Below are 16,318 nucleotides of genomic sequence, written 5' to 3'. Positions count from 1 at the left end.
ACAGGGAGAACTCTGGTTCCCTGCTCGGCCACTGTCTACCGCCTCCCCCCACCCCCCATCATAGAGCCCAAAGATCAACGCGCCATTTGCACGCCAGCGAACCTTTATGAGCTGTCCCTGGGTAACCTAACAGCTGATGGGATGTAATGCACTTCATGTATTTTTGGTTTGGGGCTATACCTGATGGTGCTCAGGAATCATTCTTGGTGGGGCTTGGGAGATCATATGGGGCACCTGGGATTGAACCCCGGCCAACTGCATGCAGGGCAAACACCTGCCCACCTGTGTTCTAGAGGACAAATAACATCTTTTTTTCTTGGGGGGGGGGGGGGGGCAGGAGCTCCGAATCAGTGGACCCCTGATTTTTTCCCAGTGAAAACTCAGCCCACTGGTCTGGACAGTCCAATGTTCACCACTATTAGGGCCACCAGAACCACCCTAACATCAAAGACTAAATTTGGGGCTCCTGCCCTGGTCCCCAAAACACCAGCTCATGTATGAACTCATCCCAGGGGACTAGAGAGATGGGGCAGGGCCAAAGGCACTTGTGCAGCCTGGTTACACCCCTGCTCCATCAGATGGTCCCCGAGTAACACCAACAGTGAGCCCCGAGTACCCCCAAACTCAAGTTCCTCGTAGGGTTATTCACAGGACAATGAACCACATCAATTCAGGGACACCCACGGATCCTCACACAGAAGTTCCAAAGGCTGCCAGGTCCCTGTCAGTGGCATTAGATGATGAGGAAAGAACAGGAAAGGAGACAGGGGGTACTGATACCTCACATCAAGGAAAAGAAAACCTGGTGTGGGGCCGAAGCAACAGTACAGCAGGTAAGGCGCTGGCCTGGTACCAGCGACCCCACTCTGATCCCCGGCATCCCACAGGGTGCCGAGCCCACCGGGAACGATCCCTGAGCAAAGAGCCAGGAGTCAGCCCTGGGAACTGCCGAGTGTAGCCCCAAAACAAAAGAAGCAAGAAGAAAATCATCCTCGGAACCAAGATGCAGGTCTCTCCCAGTGGGCCGTGGCGTCAGTGGAGCTGCGTGAATACAGCACACATCCCATAAAGAATTCAAGGGGGTGGGGGACCCTGAAGTGGCCCCCAGGAGGCCCAGGAAACACCTCACTGCGAACAAGGGCCCAAGGACGAGGAGGTGCTGGGCCAGCAGCACCTGGCACAAGGCAGTTTAAGGCCTCCCTCGGTGGTGCCTGGCACAAGGCAGTTTAAGGCCTCCCTCGGTGGTGCCTGGGGCCTTCAGAGCGACATCGCAGGCGGTGGAAGCATGTCGGTGATGGAGCGAGGGTCAGCAGCATGCGGCATGTGTCGACCCCCTATTTCTCTGGCCCCATTTTAAATTCTATTCATTCACTTTTGGGGGGCCTGGGGGCCACACTCAAATGTGCTCCGGGATTGCTCCCAACGGTGCTCCAAGGTACTACTACAAATGATCGTCAGATGCCATAATCCTTTTCTTGGTTTGGGGGAACCAGACCTGGGGTGCGCAGGATAGGGTGCCATGATGGAACCTGGTCAGCAGTGTGCAAAGCCAGTGCCAGACCCCCCCCCCCGCCCACTGTGCTGCCCCCCTCCAGCCCCAAGCCCATGGTGCTCAGAGAGGGTCTTGGAGGTGTCTGGAGACATCCAGGCTGACAGTTCCAGGTTGCCTGTAGGGGAAGCCGGCGTCTAGCCTGTTGAGCTCTTGTCTCTCCAGCCCTGAATCTGTTCTCTAAACACTGGGTCCATCACGAAAGGTGCAAATCTACAAGGGCTGGCACACGTGGCGACTGCGTACCTGCCAGGCGCTGCTCCAGAAAAGAGAAAGGAATCCCTGCGACTGCTGTTTGGGGCCCCAGCCGGCAGGACCATTCCTGACTCTGCTCCAGGAGCCGGAAGTGGAACCAAGAACTGAACCAGGGACAGCTGCTTGCAAGGTAAGCACCTCAACCCCTCTGCTACTCCTTTCTCTAGCCCCTCAGAGAAAACAGAAGTTTCTGTTGATACTCATTACAGGCCAAAAAGGAGTTTGGCGACGGAAATAGTGGCAGGGAACACAAAGCGCCAGCAGATGAGGCACATTCCTAGCAGGCTTAACCCCAGAACTGGTTCTCCTGAGGCTGGAGAAACAGCATAGGGGGGAAGGCTCTAGTCTCACACTGGCTCAATCTAAGACACCTCTGAACACCAACAGATGTAGCCCTAAACACCACTTCCCCGCCTCCAAAAAGAATAAATTTCAACCCCTCCCCAAGTTCTAGTTTCCCTTTTCTGCCTCCAACCTATTAATAAAATAAGAATTGCCTGTATCAAGCACTCACAAAAAGTCGTTTATGTTCTGCCAACAGAAACATTTTTAAAGGCCGGAAAAACAAGGCCGGAGGGGTACAATAGTACAGCGTGGAAGGCACCTGCCTTGCCTGCGGGCTGAACCCCGGCATCCCACATGGCCTCATTAGCCCCGCCAGGGGTGATCCCTGAGCACAGAGCCAGGAGTAAGCCCTGAGCAACACCGGGTGTGAGCCCAAAACCAAACTGAAAAAAAGTTGATACAACAAAAAGCCAACCCATAGATTTGAGCTTGTTAGAGGAAACCGCAGCTTCCTTACCTGGCGTGTTAGTTCTCGGCTGTGTAACTTCAGTGGTGCTGTGGGTCAGGAGCTCTGGTCTGTAGAGAGAGAGAGAAAGAGAGAGAAAGAGAGAGAAACAGAGAGAAACAGAGTGAGAGAGAGCAAGAAGGAGCGAAAGAGTACGAAAGCACGTTGTCAGGCGCACAGCCCTTGAGCACGTGGGCAAACTCCCCAGAGCCGGGCCGCAGGGCAGACAGTCCCCAGTGTGGCCCTCCACTGGCAGCAAACTCATTGTAGGAAAAAGGGTCTTGTTCAGCACGCCCTCCAGACACCTCGAAGAGTAACTGGGCAAAGCCCAAGTCCTGAGACCTGTCCCATCCCGGCTGCCTTGTCTAAGTCCCGTCAGGGCACAGCGGGCCAGAGCCCCCTGGACCCGCAGGTTGGCACAGCGCGGCTGTGACAGGGGACAGACGGGATGCCGGCCTGGCCTCCCTGTGAGTGGCCGGCCTCTGTGGGCTCTTGCTCCCTGCCACAGTGTGCAGTGAGGTTTCCACTCACTTTTCTCCCATCGTCCCCCCCGCTGGCTCAGCCGCTGTACCTCGTGCAGCACCTGGTTAACCTACAGACAGTCCAACCCACAGGGACCAGAGGTTCGACTCGGGAAATCCATCTTTCACGCGGGGACTAGGTTCCACTGGGCTCTGATGGATTCCAGTCCTACCTTTTAATAACAAACTTAATCCGGTTGCCCACTTGGATGATCTTCTCCAGCCTGGGGATTCCGTACCACGAGGGGCTTCTGAAAGGAATGTTCTCCGGCAGTCCTTCCACGTAGAGGTCATTCGGGTGCGCCTCAAACTTCTGATAAGGGACAGCCTTGGCTTCGGTGCTCCCCAAGGCCTCGGCTTCGCAAAATAAAAGCAGACCGAGACTGAGTTTCTGTTCAAACCACCATAGTCAAACGCAAAGCAAAGCACGTGAATTAAAATAATATACACACACAGGGGCCGGAGCGATAGCACAGCGGGGAGGGCATTTGCCTTGCAAGCAGCTGACCCGGGTTCGATCCCTGGTACCCCATACGGTCCCCCAGCACCGGCAAGAATGATCCCTGAGTGCAGAGGCAGGAGTAACCCCTGAACATCGCCAGGTGCGGCCCCAAAACCAACAAAACAAAAAACGAAACAAAACACGCGCAGACACACACTACTGAAATAGACTTAATATAGGAAATGAAATTCTCTGTACGTGTCATGTGTTTTCTCTAAGGTGCTGGAAGCAGACCAGGGGCCGCCACGGTACAGACCCAGCCCACTAATACTTTCTGCTGGAGTTTGGGTTGGTTCCTAGTCCTAAATCCACTGCTAAAATATAAGCAAAACAAAAAAAGATACCTTTGTGAAAAAAATCAGTCAGAAATCATATAATAGAACAAAAAAATGCAGCAAACATACTACCTTTTCAAATACCTGGAAGCAGATTTTTGCCTCAGAGTATTTTATGAATTAATAATATTTACTGGCTTGAACACACTTATTACAATTAAGCATTCATCTGTTAATGCAAATACAGAATAATGCTGCGTACTCCTTCAACTTCAGTCAGCATACAGTTTTAAAGGAAATAAATTCTGGCACGGAACGGGAAGGAAAAACTAAGCACAGACTGGTTCAAACAGAAGCACAGTATTAGAACAAACAAGTGATCAAGTGAGGGAGGAAACTCACTCGGAGACTGGAGAAGGGCTGAGGCACGGGCTCTGCACGCGTGAGGGGGACCCAGGGGCCATTCTCCGGCACCAGGGGACTCCCCCCAACCCCCCCTCCAGGTACCAAGTCTGAAGTATACCCTTATACCCTGCCCGGGCATGGCACCAAGGCCGAAGTCCATCAGAAAAAGTGACTCTTGATTTTAGTTTCTGGTTTGTCTGGGGGATTTTCCCTCTTGACTAAATGGCCTTCTACCTTATGGGCCTTACTCCTAGACCCAAGGCGAAGGACTCATATATGGGATATGTCACAGATAGAAGAAACCTATTTCTAAAAACCACCAGATGTCATTAAGATGATTAAAAAAAAAAAATAATAAAAATAGGAAAGAAAAACAAAAAACAACAACAACCCCCAGTGAACAAAAACCAGCAAAGTAAACACAGCTCACCTGGACACAGGGGCCCTTTCTGCCTGCCCCTGCCATGTCCATGAGGAAACATGCATTCAAAATCAACAGAAGGGGCAGAGAGCACCCCTGCCCCGCGCCCAGCCCAGGATCGCTGATGGACACTGGGCTGGACAAGACTGACTAGAAGGAAACGGGCACTCACCAAACTTCTTGCAGAAGAGCTGGTCGACCATCTTGCGTAACTTGGTGATCCTGGCGTACCACTCTTCCTTCACTGGGAGAGAGAGGAGGCACACTTCCTTCACCTGACAGCAGTGGGTAGGTCCCCGCACGGTGACGGTCTCAGTTAGTGAGGCACTGAGCCCGGGCATCATGCCCCGACAGGCTGGAGCACTGTGCCCGAGTGGCATTGTCCACCAAACAAAAGAACTAGCGGGCAATTTTTGTTGTTGTTGGGGGGGGATATCTCAAGTGGTGATCAGGGACCCAGGGGACGCTCTGGTCACTCAGTCCAGCTGCGGTCCAATGAAAGGCCCAAAGTGGTCCCACTGCAGACGCTCCATGCCACCTCGGGGTATGGGGGCTCCAATCGGGGTCAGCCACATGCCAGGCATGTGCCTGTTACTACATACTTTCTCCAGCACCCCCATCAGAATTTTTCCCCCCTTCACATGACAACTGAGCAAGAGCAACAAAACAATCACAAAGGTATTTTCTTTCCAGTCCTACATAGCAGGGGCCAGAGAAATGAGTTAAGGCACTTGCTGTGCATTTGGCAGATGCAGGTTCTAATCCTGGCACTGCACTGGTCTGAGCAGAGCCAGGAGTAAACCCTGAGCACTACCGGGTTTATGCCCCAGCCCTGAAACAAAATGTGTCTAACCAACGGGTAAAGATACCCTCTGGGGCTGGAGCAATAACAGCACAGCGGGTAGGGCGTTTGCCTTGCACGCGGACGACCTAGGTTCGATCCCCAGCATCCCATATGGTCCCCCAAGCACCACCAGGAGTAATTCCTGAGTGCATGGACCAGAAGTAACTCCTGTGCATCGCCGGGTGTGACCCCCCCCCCCAAGAAAAAGATACCCTCCGGACCCTCTGGCGGCAAATCTTGTCTGTCACATCCCGGGTATGGCAAAGAAAGCTGCAAACGGACAGACTACGGACTCAGCCAACACACACGTCAATACTTAGGTCCAGATCACAGGACATTTCAAAGTTATTCCAGATGACTGGAGAGAGTGTTTGTATTTCGCTAATATAACAGGCTGATAAGAAAATCCTTCCTTCTGCACCATGCATCCTTTTTCCACTTGTGGCCCCCTTCCAGCCTTATCTCCTCCTTGGGGCTCCTTTGCCCTACCGACTGGGCTGCCAGTCTCCAGCCCTGCCCTGCCCTGGGGAGACCCTAGATGCCAAGTACTCCTGGTGGAGAGTGCTCTAACTGGGCACAGAAGCAGACCCGGGCTGAGACCCACCTCCTGAAGCTGGCTTATCGAGCTGCAAGTCTTCCCGTGTCGAATTCAGAAGCTCATGTCTGAAAGGTGAGGAAAGGAGTGATGTATTGGCCAACGTTATTCACTGCCAGTACTTATTTAACACTCGGCTGGCATGGCACAGTGGCAGTGAGCTTGTGGGTCTTGGAAATATGAGAAGAGACTCGCCCCAAGAGGGAGAGAAAATTGGGCCAAACAGGGGCAGATACGAGATGTGGAGCCTTCTGGAAGAAGTACAGGGGCCAGAGTGACAGCACAGTGGGGAGGGCGGTCGCCTGCCCTGCACGCAGACAACTGAGGTTTGAGCTCTGGCATCCCAAAGGATCCCCCGAGCACTGCCAGGTGTGACCCAAACGCCCCAGAAAAAGAAATACGGAAAAACATATGGAGGGGGGATTTTGTGCCTTGTGGGCCACCCCAGCGTGGCTGAGGGGCTCTTCCTGGCTGCATCCTCGGAGGTCGCTCCCAGAGGTGCTGGGGACAGGAGCTGCTGCCACAATTCCAACGCAGTCCCAGTGGCTACTGGAAACAGACAAGAGAGTCCACGGGTCTTACTTCTTAATCACAAAGCGGATTCGCTCCTTTGCGAGTAAGATCCTCTCAAGGCGGGGGATCCCGTACGTCGACGGCCGCCGGAAAGGGATCCCCTCTGGAAGTCCCTCCACATACAGATCCTCGACGTGCGACTGGAAAAGAGGGTACGGGATCGTCACGGGGCCTTTGGCTTTTATGGCTTGAGCTTGGAGATAAAAAGAGAAAGGGGAGATCATTTAATGACCAAGTATTAAAGCATGGATGCAGGAAACAAAGCAAAAACCTGAAAATTTGCATCTCGATACTTGGGAAAAAAAAAAAAAACCACCACACACCATGACCTTTACTTCAGGAAATTAGATTAAAAATGGACACCAAAATTAAAAATCCTGAAGATGTCAGTACCTAATTTAGCCAAATGTGTAATGAAGTAATGGAAACACACACGCTCGGAATCAGGGAGCCAGACTCTTCATTCTAAAAGGAACCACTAAATGCCAGCACGTAGGCTCAACAGCCCCCCAGTTAAAGAGCAATTAAAGCCAACGCTGGATGGGCTTTATGACTCGCTACATGACACAGAGCATCAGGCCAGAGGGCCTGCTTGCTTCTTAGATTCCTGAATAAAGATCGGAGGATACACTAGGAAAACAATGAGATTTAACAACAACAACAAAAAAGCCAGCAAGAGAATCAACCCACAAAAATTTAGATGAATACTGGGCTAAACATAGCAGATCAAAGCTTTTTGGCCTACCAAGCAATGCTCAGAGGTTACCTCCGACTCTGTGCTCAGGAATCTCTCCTGCTAGTGCTAGGGGGAACCCTATAGGGTGCCATGGATCGAACCCAGGACGGCCCCATGCATGGCAAGAATCTACCAGCTGTACTATCGTTCTGGCCCCAACCACTTCCTAACAGAATATTTTTTGATTTTGGGGGACAGGGAACACACCTGGCTCTGAACTCAGGAATCACTCCTGGTGTGCTCAGGGGACCGCATGGGATGCCGAGGATCGAACCTACAATGTAGGCGGCACTGGCAGAAGGAGCAAGGCAAGCGCCCCCCCAGCGGGACTCTCTTTCTGGCCCCTTATTAGAATCTCTAAATCTTCAACATCCACAACACTCTAACATAAAAATCCCAAACACACAAGGTGATGGCTTTTGGGGTGGGGTGGAAGTCGGTAGTTAAAATAATGAAGGAGGGGGCTGGAGCAATACCACAGCGGGTAGGGCGTTTGCCTTGCACACAGCCAACCCAGGTTCGATTCCCAGCATCCCATAAGGTCCCCTGAGCACCGCCAGGAGTAATTCCTGAGTGCATGAGCCAGGAGTACCCCCTGAGCATCGCCGGGTGTGACCCAAGAAGGGGGAAAAAAAATAAAAAATAAACACCACGGGGGAGAATATGCTTGCTAAGGCTCGGCACGGGCCAGGACCTTCCTAAGGCACCAAGAACTGCCTTGGGAGAACTGGACAAGCTCCCATGGGCAGGTGCCCCACTGAACAGATACGCTTCCATTCAGACATACCGTATTTCCTCTCAAACAGCTCTTCCACTTGTTTGCGTAGATCAGTGATCCGAGCGTTCCACTTCTCTGAAAACAGAAAGTAAAAAAGTCCCCCGTGAAGACACGCATGTTAACATGACCCAATACCCAGAGATGAATCCTCCACACAGCACATCATAACCTTTCCCTTTCCCTTTTGCTGTAGGCCAGGGAGGGCTCATCAGGGTCTCGGGCAGGAGAGACGTTCGCCCACAGCCCCACACCACAATCTCCATTCTAACTGCTACTTCCTAGGACCAAGGTGTTCTTCACTGAAAATGTTTCAAAGAGATAAGAAACATCCTATCTGTCCAAGTACAAGCCAGAAACCCATCTGACCACTAGTGTTTCATTCAGTCCAAAGGACAGGCTGGTCCTGGGGGCTGGTGGGATTACACAGAGCGGTGAAACTCAGGACAGGGTATTCATCCCCCCGGTTTCAAAATGAAGCAAGCTAAATATTGTTCGCTGAAAACTAAATGTGTCTGGAACACCTGCCTGACCACCAAGCGGCCCATAGTGGGCAGGGACAGCCCCAGGGGCCCGGCTCCACTGGGGTGCCCCCATGGAGATCACCAAGCCTCCAAGTTGCCTGTGTCATCTGGGCCGGGCTGGGGCTGGGGCTGGGGCGGACGCACTCACCAAAGTTGAACTCGCGCACTTTCCGCTTCCCAGCGTTGACAGGCTCCGGGACCGGCGGGGGCGGTGGCTCGCTGCTCTTTGGTCTCTTGGTAGGTGGAGAATAATCATCGTCTTGAAAGAGAATAGTGTCATCACTAGAATGACAGGCTGGGGCACGCTCCGGCTGCAAAGCCTCAACATCCGGAAGACAAACAGGGCTTGCGAGCACTGGGAGAGGAAGGGCTGTTCCTCGGCCCTCCTGCGACCGGGAGGTGCGGGTCTACCCTGAGAACTCCCGGGCCCCTTCTCCAGGATCCTTTCTCCCCAGCTCCACTCTACTCCTTTGGGATGTGCCCCCATTTTCCTTTGTCCTATTTAACCTCCTTGTCTCTTCTCTTTTGTTTGGGGGCCACGCCCAGGAACGTTTTGAGCTAACTCCTGGCTCTGTACTCAGGAATTACTCCTGGCAGTGCATCAGGGACCAGATGGGGTGCCAGGGATGACACCTGGGTCGGCCGCGTACAAGGCAAACGCCCTCCCCGCTGTACCATGGCCTCCAGCCCGTTTAATCTTTTTTAGAAGTTTTATTTTTATTGTGACATCATTTTAAAGGTCTCCTCTCATAACTCATCTAACTACCTTAGAATTATATTCTGTATCTATCTAGAAAAAGAATTGCACGCCATTTCAAATTATACAAATAGAGGAAACAAAATCCTGAATGGAAACCTATTTCTGTGGATGAAGAATCTGTGCATACACAAGGGTGCCTCACTAACTATGGGACTCAGCACCCTTAACCAACACAAAACTTAATAAGGGAATTAAAGAAAAGCAGGTAGGACATTATTGGTGAAACAAGTGTTATTTCAGCCCATGTAAATTCCATGGGACGTTATGCATGAGTCAGACTATTGGAGACACAGCACTGGAGCACCCTGTGCTCTGGCCAAGGGTGGCTGTACCCGGGGGAGTCAAGAGCGACAGGACAGAGGGAAGGGCGTTTGCCTTGCACACAGCTGACACGGGTTCGATCCCTGCCAGGCGTGATCCCTGAGCACCGGCAAATGTGGCCCCCCGGAGTAGAACCAAGTAAAAAAAGAACCCTACTGTAGCAACCGACTCTGCTCATGGGACGCCCGGCGCTCCTCTGAGAACAGCCCCTGATCAGCTGCCCTGTCACTGGTCCTAGCAAGAGTTCATGACTGAGACCAGCGCAACACACAGGCAGGCAGGGCATTTACCTTATATGTGGCCAACCCAGGTTGGACCCCGGGCATCACAGCTGGTTCCCAGAACACCACCAGCAGTGATGCCCAAGCGCAGAGCCAGGAGCCCTGAGCACTGCCGGACGTGGTTCCCAGACCAGTCTCTCCCCTGCCGGCTAAAGCAGCCTAAATATACAGATCATCAGGAAATCTTACAGTACACGGCAAATAAAGGGATATAACCAAAAAGAGACACAGTGACTGGGAAAGAGGAGCAGCAATGGAGCCAGAAATCCTAATCTACCGTGAAGCCTCCAAATGGAAGCAAGGAGGACAGGTCACCTTCAGTGCCTGGACAGGGCGTTCTTGTCAGCCTGTCTCGTCGCAGAAAGGGCCAACTGGCATTGATACACTTTATAAAAGCAGAAGCAGCGGTCACCAAGAAGAAAGGAAATCTGGGACAGTCCATTTCCTCACAAGACAACAAAGTGGTGAACAGAGATGACACAGCGTTAGAAAGTGTTCACAGTTCCCCAGAGGGGCTGGAGCTGGCTATAGCAGTGTGCGTGCATACATGCGTACGTGTTGTGTGAGAGCACAGGAGACCCCAGCAGAAATGTCCACACTAACCCGAGAGTCTGTGTAGACTGTATGATCTCCCTTCACACTGACAAGGTTGGCACCAGAACTAAGCTACAGACCAGCAAGGCCCAGAACCCAACCTCTTCTGCCCTCCGCCTGCCTGCTCCCTAGGAGACCGCCCGCCCTTCTTCTAAGCGAGCTGGAGGACACTCCGGGGTTCTTAAGGACGGAGCGGTCACTTCCTGTGACGGTCAGCCTAGAGGTGAGGCTGGCACTGGGAGCAACCAGTGCTATACAGGTGTGTATATGTGTGTGTGCACTTGGTCTCTGGCTCTGCTTAGCGGCGTGAGGGCAGGGACTGGGCCCACCTCAAAGGAGACACCAGCATGGGCCCAGGGACTGGGCAGCCTGTGGCTCCTGTTGAAACCCTCCCAGGAGCTCGTCTCTCTGGGCCAGTCCTGCACCTGCAGGACATCACGGAAGCAACAGAGAAGACAGGCTGGAACTAGCCACATGCCCACCAAGGAAAGTCCAAAGCGTTAAATCCGCCCCCACCTGCCACCCGTCAAAGGCCGGGAACAGCATCATCCACACTGCAGTCCAGGGCAGTGAGAAAACCCAAGGACCAGCAAAGACACTGCATGCCGGACACCCAGGGACGAACCCTGGTACCGCTGAGGTGCCATCCTTGAGCCTTGACAGGTGTGGTGCTGACACAAAATCAAAGACTTCACCGCCCAAGTGCCATGTGCAGAATGTGAAGCGACTATGGGCTACTCGGCTGTGCGTGGGACGGTCTGAGCAGAAAAGCTTTCAAAGTCTTACTCAGGGAGATGAATAGATTTTTAAACGAATCCACTTTCTACCGATTTTTGAACAACCTGACCTGGAGAGATAGCAGAGTGGGACCAGAGTTCAGGCATGGCACCCCTGAACACAGTTTCTGAACCCTGCCAGGAGTGATCACTGAGTGCAGAGCCAGGAAGAAGCCCTGAGTACTGCCAAGAATGGCCCAAACAAAACAAAACAAAATTCATTTTTTGGAAACTTAAGTACTCATCAATCAGCTCGTCGTGACAGAATGAGCCACAGGGTGGCTGAGACTCCAACAAGCACGTCCCTAGAAGGGATAACCAAATGCTGGACAAAGGGCCTCTGAAAGGACATCAGGACAGGAGAAAGCACAGCACTCCAGATGAGATGCTTGTGGGGCAAAGGCAGGCACTGTCCCCAAAGAGTCCCCAACACTGGTGAACGGTGAGGGGCATCTCCCAGCAAGGCCCCATGGGCCACAGAAGGCAGTGCCCAGAGGCAGTGCAGCGGGCGGGGTGCAGGGGGCTGCTCGCAATGTTCAGCCCCTGGCATTCCAGATGGTCCCCCAAGCTGGAGTGATCACCAAGTGCAGAGCCAGGAGTAGTCCAGGAGAACCGCCAGGTGTGGCCCCCAAACAAAACAAAGCGAAAAAGCAGCTGAGACGGTCAGGAGGCAGTTGAGGCCAGCACTGGCTCTTCCAAACACAGTGGAGCACAGCCTGACCAGGAGTGTCGGCCAGAGGCAGAGACTTCGCCACGCAACTCTAACCTACAGAGGGGAAGGCATCTGCTTTGTGGCAGCCCACCCCAATTTGATCTGCCAGTGGGGGAGGAGGGGCCTCTGCCCACAGAGCTGGGAGTCCCAAGCACCATCACGTATGGCCCAACACCCCAAACTCATCTGATCTTTTCTGAACCACTTGCAGAGAGAATAACAAAAAGTTTTAATGTCTGTTTTTCCCTCCTATTACGAGACCAGTGCCAAGACTTCGTTTTTAACTAGCTAATACTGTTCAGGACCATGCATCCACATGATGGCGTATGTATGATATATAATAGATCCCGATGCACACACAGGGGTGATCAGACAAGATGTGCCAAGTTCTCACGTGACTAACCTGGTCAGTACCACTTAAATCTTCACTTTGCCACTGTATGGACAGAAAATAAGTGGCAGGGTTGGAGAGAGGGTTCAATGGACTGAGTGTGTGCTGTGCATGCCGGAGCCCCATCGTCCATTCCCAGCACTGGACAGTCTCCCAGCACCACTGGGACCGACCCCCAGCAAGCGCCAGGGCACCACGGGACATAGCCCCAAACCAATGAGAGAGAGAGAGAGAGAGAGAGACAGACAGAGAAAAGAAAATACTTAGCAGCTTGTACTGTATCATCTGTGAACACACACACCGTGGGAAATGCTGCTGCCTGTAATTACTTTTACTGAAACCTGCACTTTCAGGAGAAGCAGAAAAATCCCGTTGCTTGTGACCTGGTAGCCATGCCCCAGCAAGCCTCGGGGGGCTGGGTCTTGGTGTAAGAGCGGCAGCAGGTGGGACCGGAGCGACAGGACAACGGGAAGGGAAGGCCTCTGGCCTCGCATACGGCCGACCCAGGTTCAAAACCCCACCCCCATCCTCACCCCTGAGGACCCATATGGTTCCTTAGCCTGCCAGGAGGGAGCCCTGACAACTGCTGAGTGTGACCCCAAAACCACGGTCGCGGTCCTCCCGTTGTTCATCGATTTGCTCGAGTGGGCCCAGTAACATCTCCATGAGACTTGTTACTGTGTTTGGCATATCGAATACATCACGGGTAGCTTGCCAGGCTCTGCCGTGCGGGCGAGATACTCTTGGTAGCTTGCCGGGCTCTCCGAGAGGGACGGAGGAATCGAACTCGGGTCGACCATGTTGGCTGCATGCAAGGCAAACGCCCTACCACTGTGCTATCGTTCCAGCCCCAAAACCAACCCCAAAACCAAAGCCAAAAATAAAAAAAAAGGCAACAGGACGTGGGACTTCTTCCCCTCTATGGGTCGGGGATCAAGGCCGGCACCCCACCTGTCTAAGATGGCGGCACCCCACCTGTCTAAGATGGCTCTGGCCGGGCACTGATCTTCTGATCAGGTGAGTCTCCAAAGGCCTCGGCTACTGGCAAACACTTACTCTCGAGCCCTCACCAGTGGGAAGAACACTCGCCAGGATTAACCCCTGAACGTCGTCAGGTGTGGCCCCAAAACATATACATAGATACATATACATATACATATTCTCACAACTTTTATCTGCTTTAAGACGTACATATTAAATATACATGTCTATCAACTTATTAGTCATACTTAAAACTTTTATCCTGGGGCTGGAGATAGACCCCAAGTTCCAGAATGTGACAGGCTGGGTTGGGGGCTCTGGTATGATACAGTCCCAGAATACTCCTGCCTACCATCCCCCCTCCCCAACCCCCACTCCCACCAAATTCTTTATTTCTAAAAATTTTAATGGTCACCAGGGCTGGAGCAACAACAAAGCAAGCGGGTAGTAACTATCGAGTATGGGGCTGACCTAGGTTCAATCCCTGGTGCCCCAGACGGCCCCCTCAGCCCCCTGAATGCAGAGCCAGAAGAAAGCCCTGAGCCCAGTCAGGTGTGACCCCAAAACAAAAAAACAAACAACCCCCCCCAAGCAGACACAAAAACAACTTTTAGCAGTCACTTAACCTCCTTATTGCCGAGTGCTCTGTGGGGTGGGGTGCTGGACCACAGGGTTCAGACCCAAGGGTTCCGTCCCGGCCAGCCCATGCTCCAAACCACTGAGCTGTGCCCTTCAAGTTCCGAGTGTGAGAAAACAGACTTCAGGGCCGAGCAATCCTGGCCCTCCCTGGCCCCAGCAGGAGTGACCCCCTGAGCAAGGTCTGCTCCTGCCAAGCCTGGAGCCCGGGCCTCCCCCGACTCACCCCCCACCGACTGGGCCACCGGCAGCTAAGTTTGTTTTTGGGCCACACCTGGCAGAGCTCAGGGGATACAGCAGGCTCGAAGCTTGCAGGGCTGAGGACTGACCCGGCCTCCCAAGCACGCTGAGCCCAGAGCCTCCTCCCCGTCCGGGGCACCAATTATCTCATGGCAATTTACGAGCAAGGCCAACACGGCTTTCGGGTTTAGTAGACTCAGGATGGAAAGTTGAGCAGACACAGACATTAACATAGAATACGAGAGATCATATTAGGCAGAAGCTACCAATCAACATATTTTAGAAGCAAAGAAAAGAAACACTGACTAGTTTATGAAGGAGAAACCCAAGTCACCGACAGGAGACTGGGGGATGGGGAGGGAGCGAGAAGAGGGGAAGGAGCTGAAGGAGAAAAGCAGCATTGCCCAAGACTTGCTTAAGGGAAAAAAAATATATGAGCAGTGTGGTATGTGTCTATTTTAAATATTCACTCTAATGTTCAATGGTGAAAACACTTAATGCTTATTGGGGAAAAAATAATCAACCTTCTAGGGTATATTTAGGGGCTGACAAAATAAACTTCGGTCTACTGATCACAGACACTTGGGCTGGGCAGGGATAAAGGCAACTTTACACTTATAGCATGGCTGAAGCATTTTGCCGTGTTTTAGAGGGGACAAGACTTGGAAGAAACTGGGAGCAATCTACTTTGGAGATCACGATCACGACGATCACGACCATCCTGTTATTCGTCGATTGCCTTGAGCAAGCCCCAGTAACGTCTCCTTCATCCTAGCCCTGAGATTTTTAAGAAAGTGCCATATTCAAGGCTCTTTAGGAGAATGAGACCCATCATTGTTACTGGTATTTGGCATATTGGCATATTTTCTACTTTGTAGAAAAAAACCAATTTAGTAACTTTTAGCCGTGAACACTGTGGATCACATGAGTTACATTTTTAATTCACTTGGGACAGGCTGAGCAACTGCATTCCTGCAGGGAAAAACGATGTCTGACACCACCTGAGCGACACAGACACGAGCATATTCGGTGAGCATGGAGAGGCTGGTGTGGACGCGGCCACCACCGGCAGGCTGAACCCTGACCGATAGTTGCTCCGCTCAGGAGCCAGAACCTGACTGTGAGGTCCAGGTCACTGTGCTGAAGGATGTTGGGGGGGTGAGTGGGAGGCTACTTTGGTGACACACACACACAGATGCTTCCCAGGCTCCATGAGGAATGAATGGGACACAGGCTGAGCGTTCGTGACCGGAAGAACAAGGCTCCCAGGACTGACCTTCAATAGTCACCTCAACTTCAGGATCCTCACTTGTTTCTGAAGGGACATGTTGAGTAGAATCTTGAAGAAAATAAAATTCTAAAATGACATTCGTTATAAAGCACTTTCTGTAAGGTTCCAACATTTTATTGACTTGATACTCAAAAAAGCTGCCTCCTATCGAGTTTTCCTGGCACTCTGACTCATTTCATGTTTATTAAAACAGCTGCCCCTACTCACAGAGGTATAAAGAAAACAAAAGGTATAAAAACCCCAGGAAATCAATAAAACCAAGGTACCGGCATGTGGACTATAAAATTCTTAAGTTTAAAGGACTAAGGCGATAACTGAGTCACAGTTATCTTCCGGCTCTGATTGGAAATGCCAGGACTGCTGTTTCTCCAGGAGTCTAAGGGCAGTTACTATCAGAGGTTTTCAACCTCTACACCCCACAGACCCGCAGCCGAAAATCATGGACTCTATACTGTAAAATACAATCAAAACTTTTTTTTTTAAAGTGAGGAGGTCTTGGAGCTGGAGCAATAGCACAGCGGGTACGACATTTTGCCTTGCACGCAGCGGACCCGGGTTCAATTCCCAGCA

The 16,318-nt window shown here is 52.1% G+C and overlaps 1 protein-coding gene across 7 annotated transcripts in view; it reads right to left on the bottom strand.

Moving 5' to 3' along the window:
* The window catches only part of GTF2I (general transcription factor IIi), a 74,139-nt gene that overhangs the window by 14,479 nt on the left and 43,342 nt on the right, over positions 1–16,318 (bottom strand). For 4 of the 7 annotated variants that reach the window (XM_056137702.1, XM_056137704.1, XM_056137703.1 and 1 more), the window contains 8 exons: positions 15,734–15,796; positions 8,914–9,024; positions 8,254–8,319; positions 6,740–6,923; positions 6,167–6,225; positions 4,891–4,962; positions 3,289–3,472; positions 2,607–2,665 (listed from right to left, as the gene is read on the bottom strand). In XM_056137702.1, the coding sequence (XP_055993677.1) occupies positions 2,607–2,665; positions 3,289–3,472; positions 4,891–4,962; positions 6,167–6,225; positions 6,740–6,923; positions 8,254–8,319; positions 8,914–9,024; positions 15,734–15,796 (798 nt within the window). The remainder of the gene's footprint in view (positions 1–2,606; positions 2,666–3,288; positions 3,473–4,890; positions 4,963–6,166; positions 6,226–6,739; positions 6,924–8,253; positions 8,320–8,913; positions 9,025–15,733; positions 15,797–16,318) is intronic. The other 3 variants (XM_056137707.1, XM_056137708.1, XM_056137709.1) reach the window with 1 other exon arrangement.

Source organism: Sorex fumeus, unplaced genomic scaffold (assembly GCF_029834395.1).
Source record: "Sorex fumeus unplaced genomic scaffold, SorFum_2.1 ptg000126l, whole genome shotgun sequence".
NCBI classification, from domain to species: Eukaryota; Metazoa; Chordata; class Mammalia; order Eulipotyphla; family Soricidae; genus Sorex; species Sorex fumeus.
This window is presented reverse-complemented; position numbering and strand designations above follow the sequence as displayed.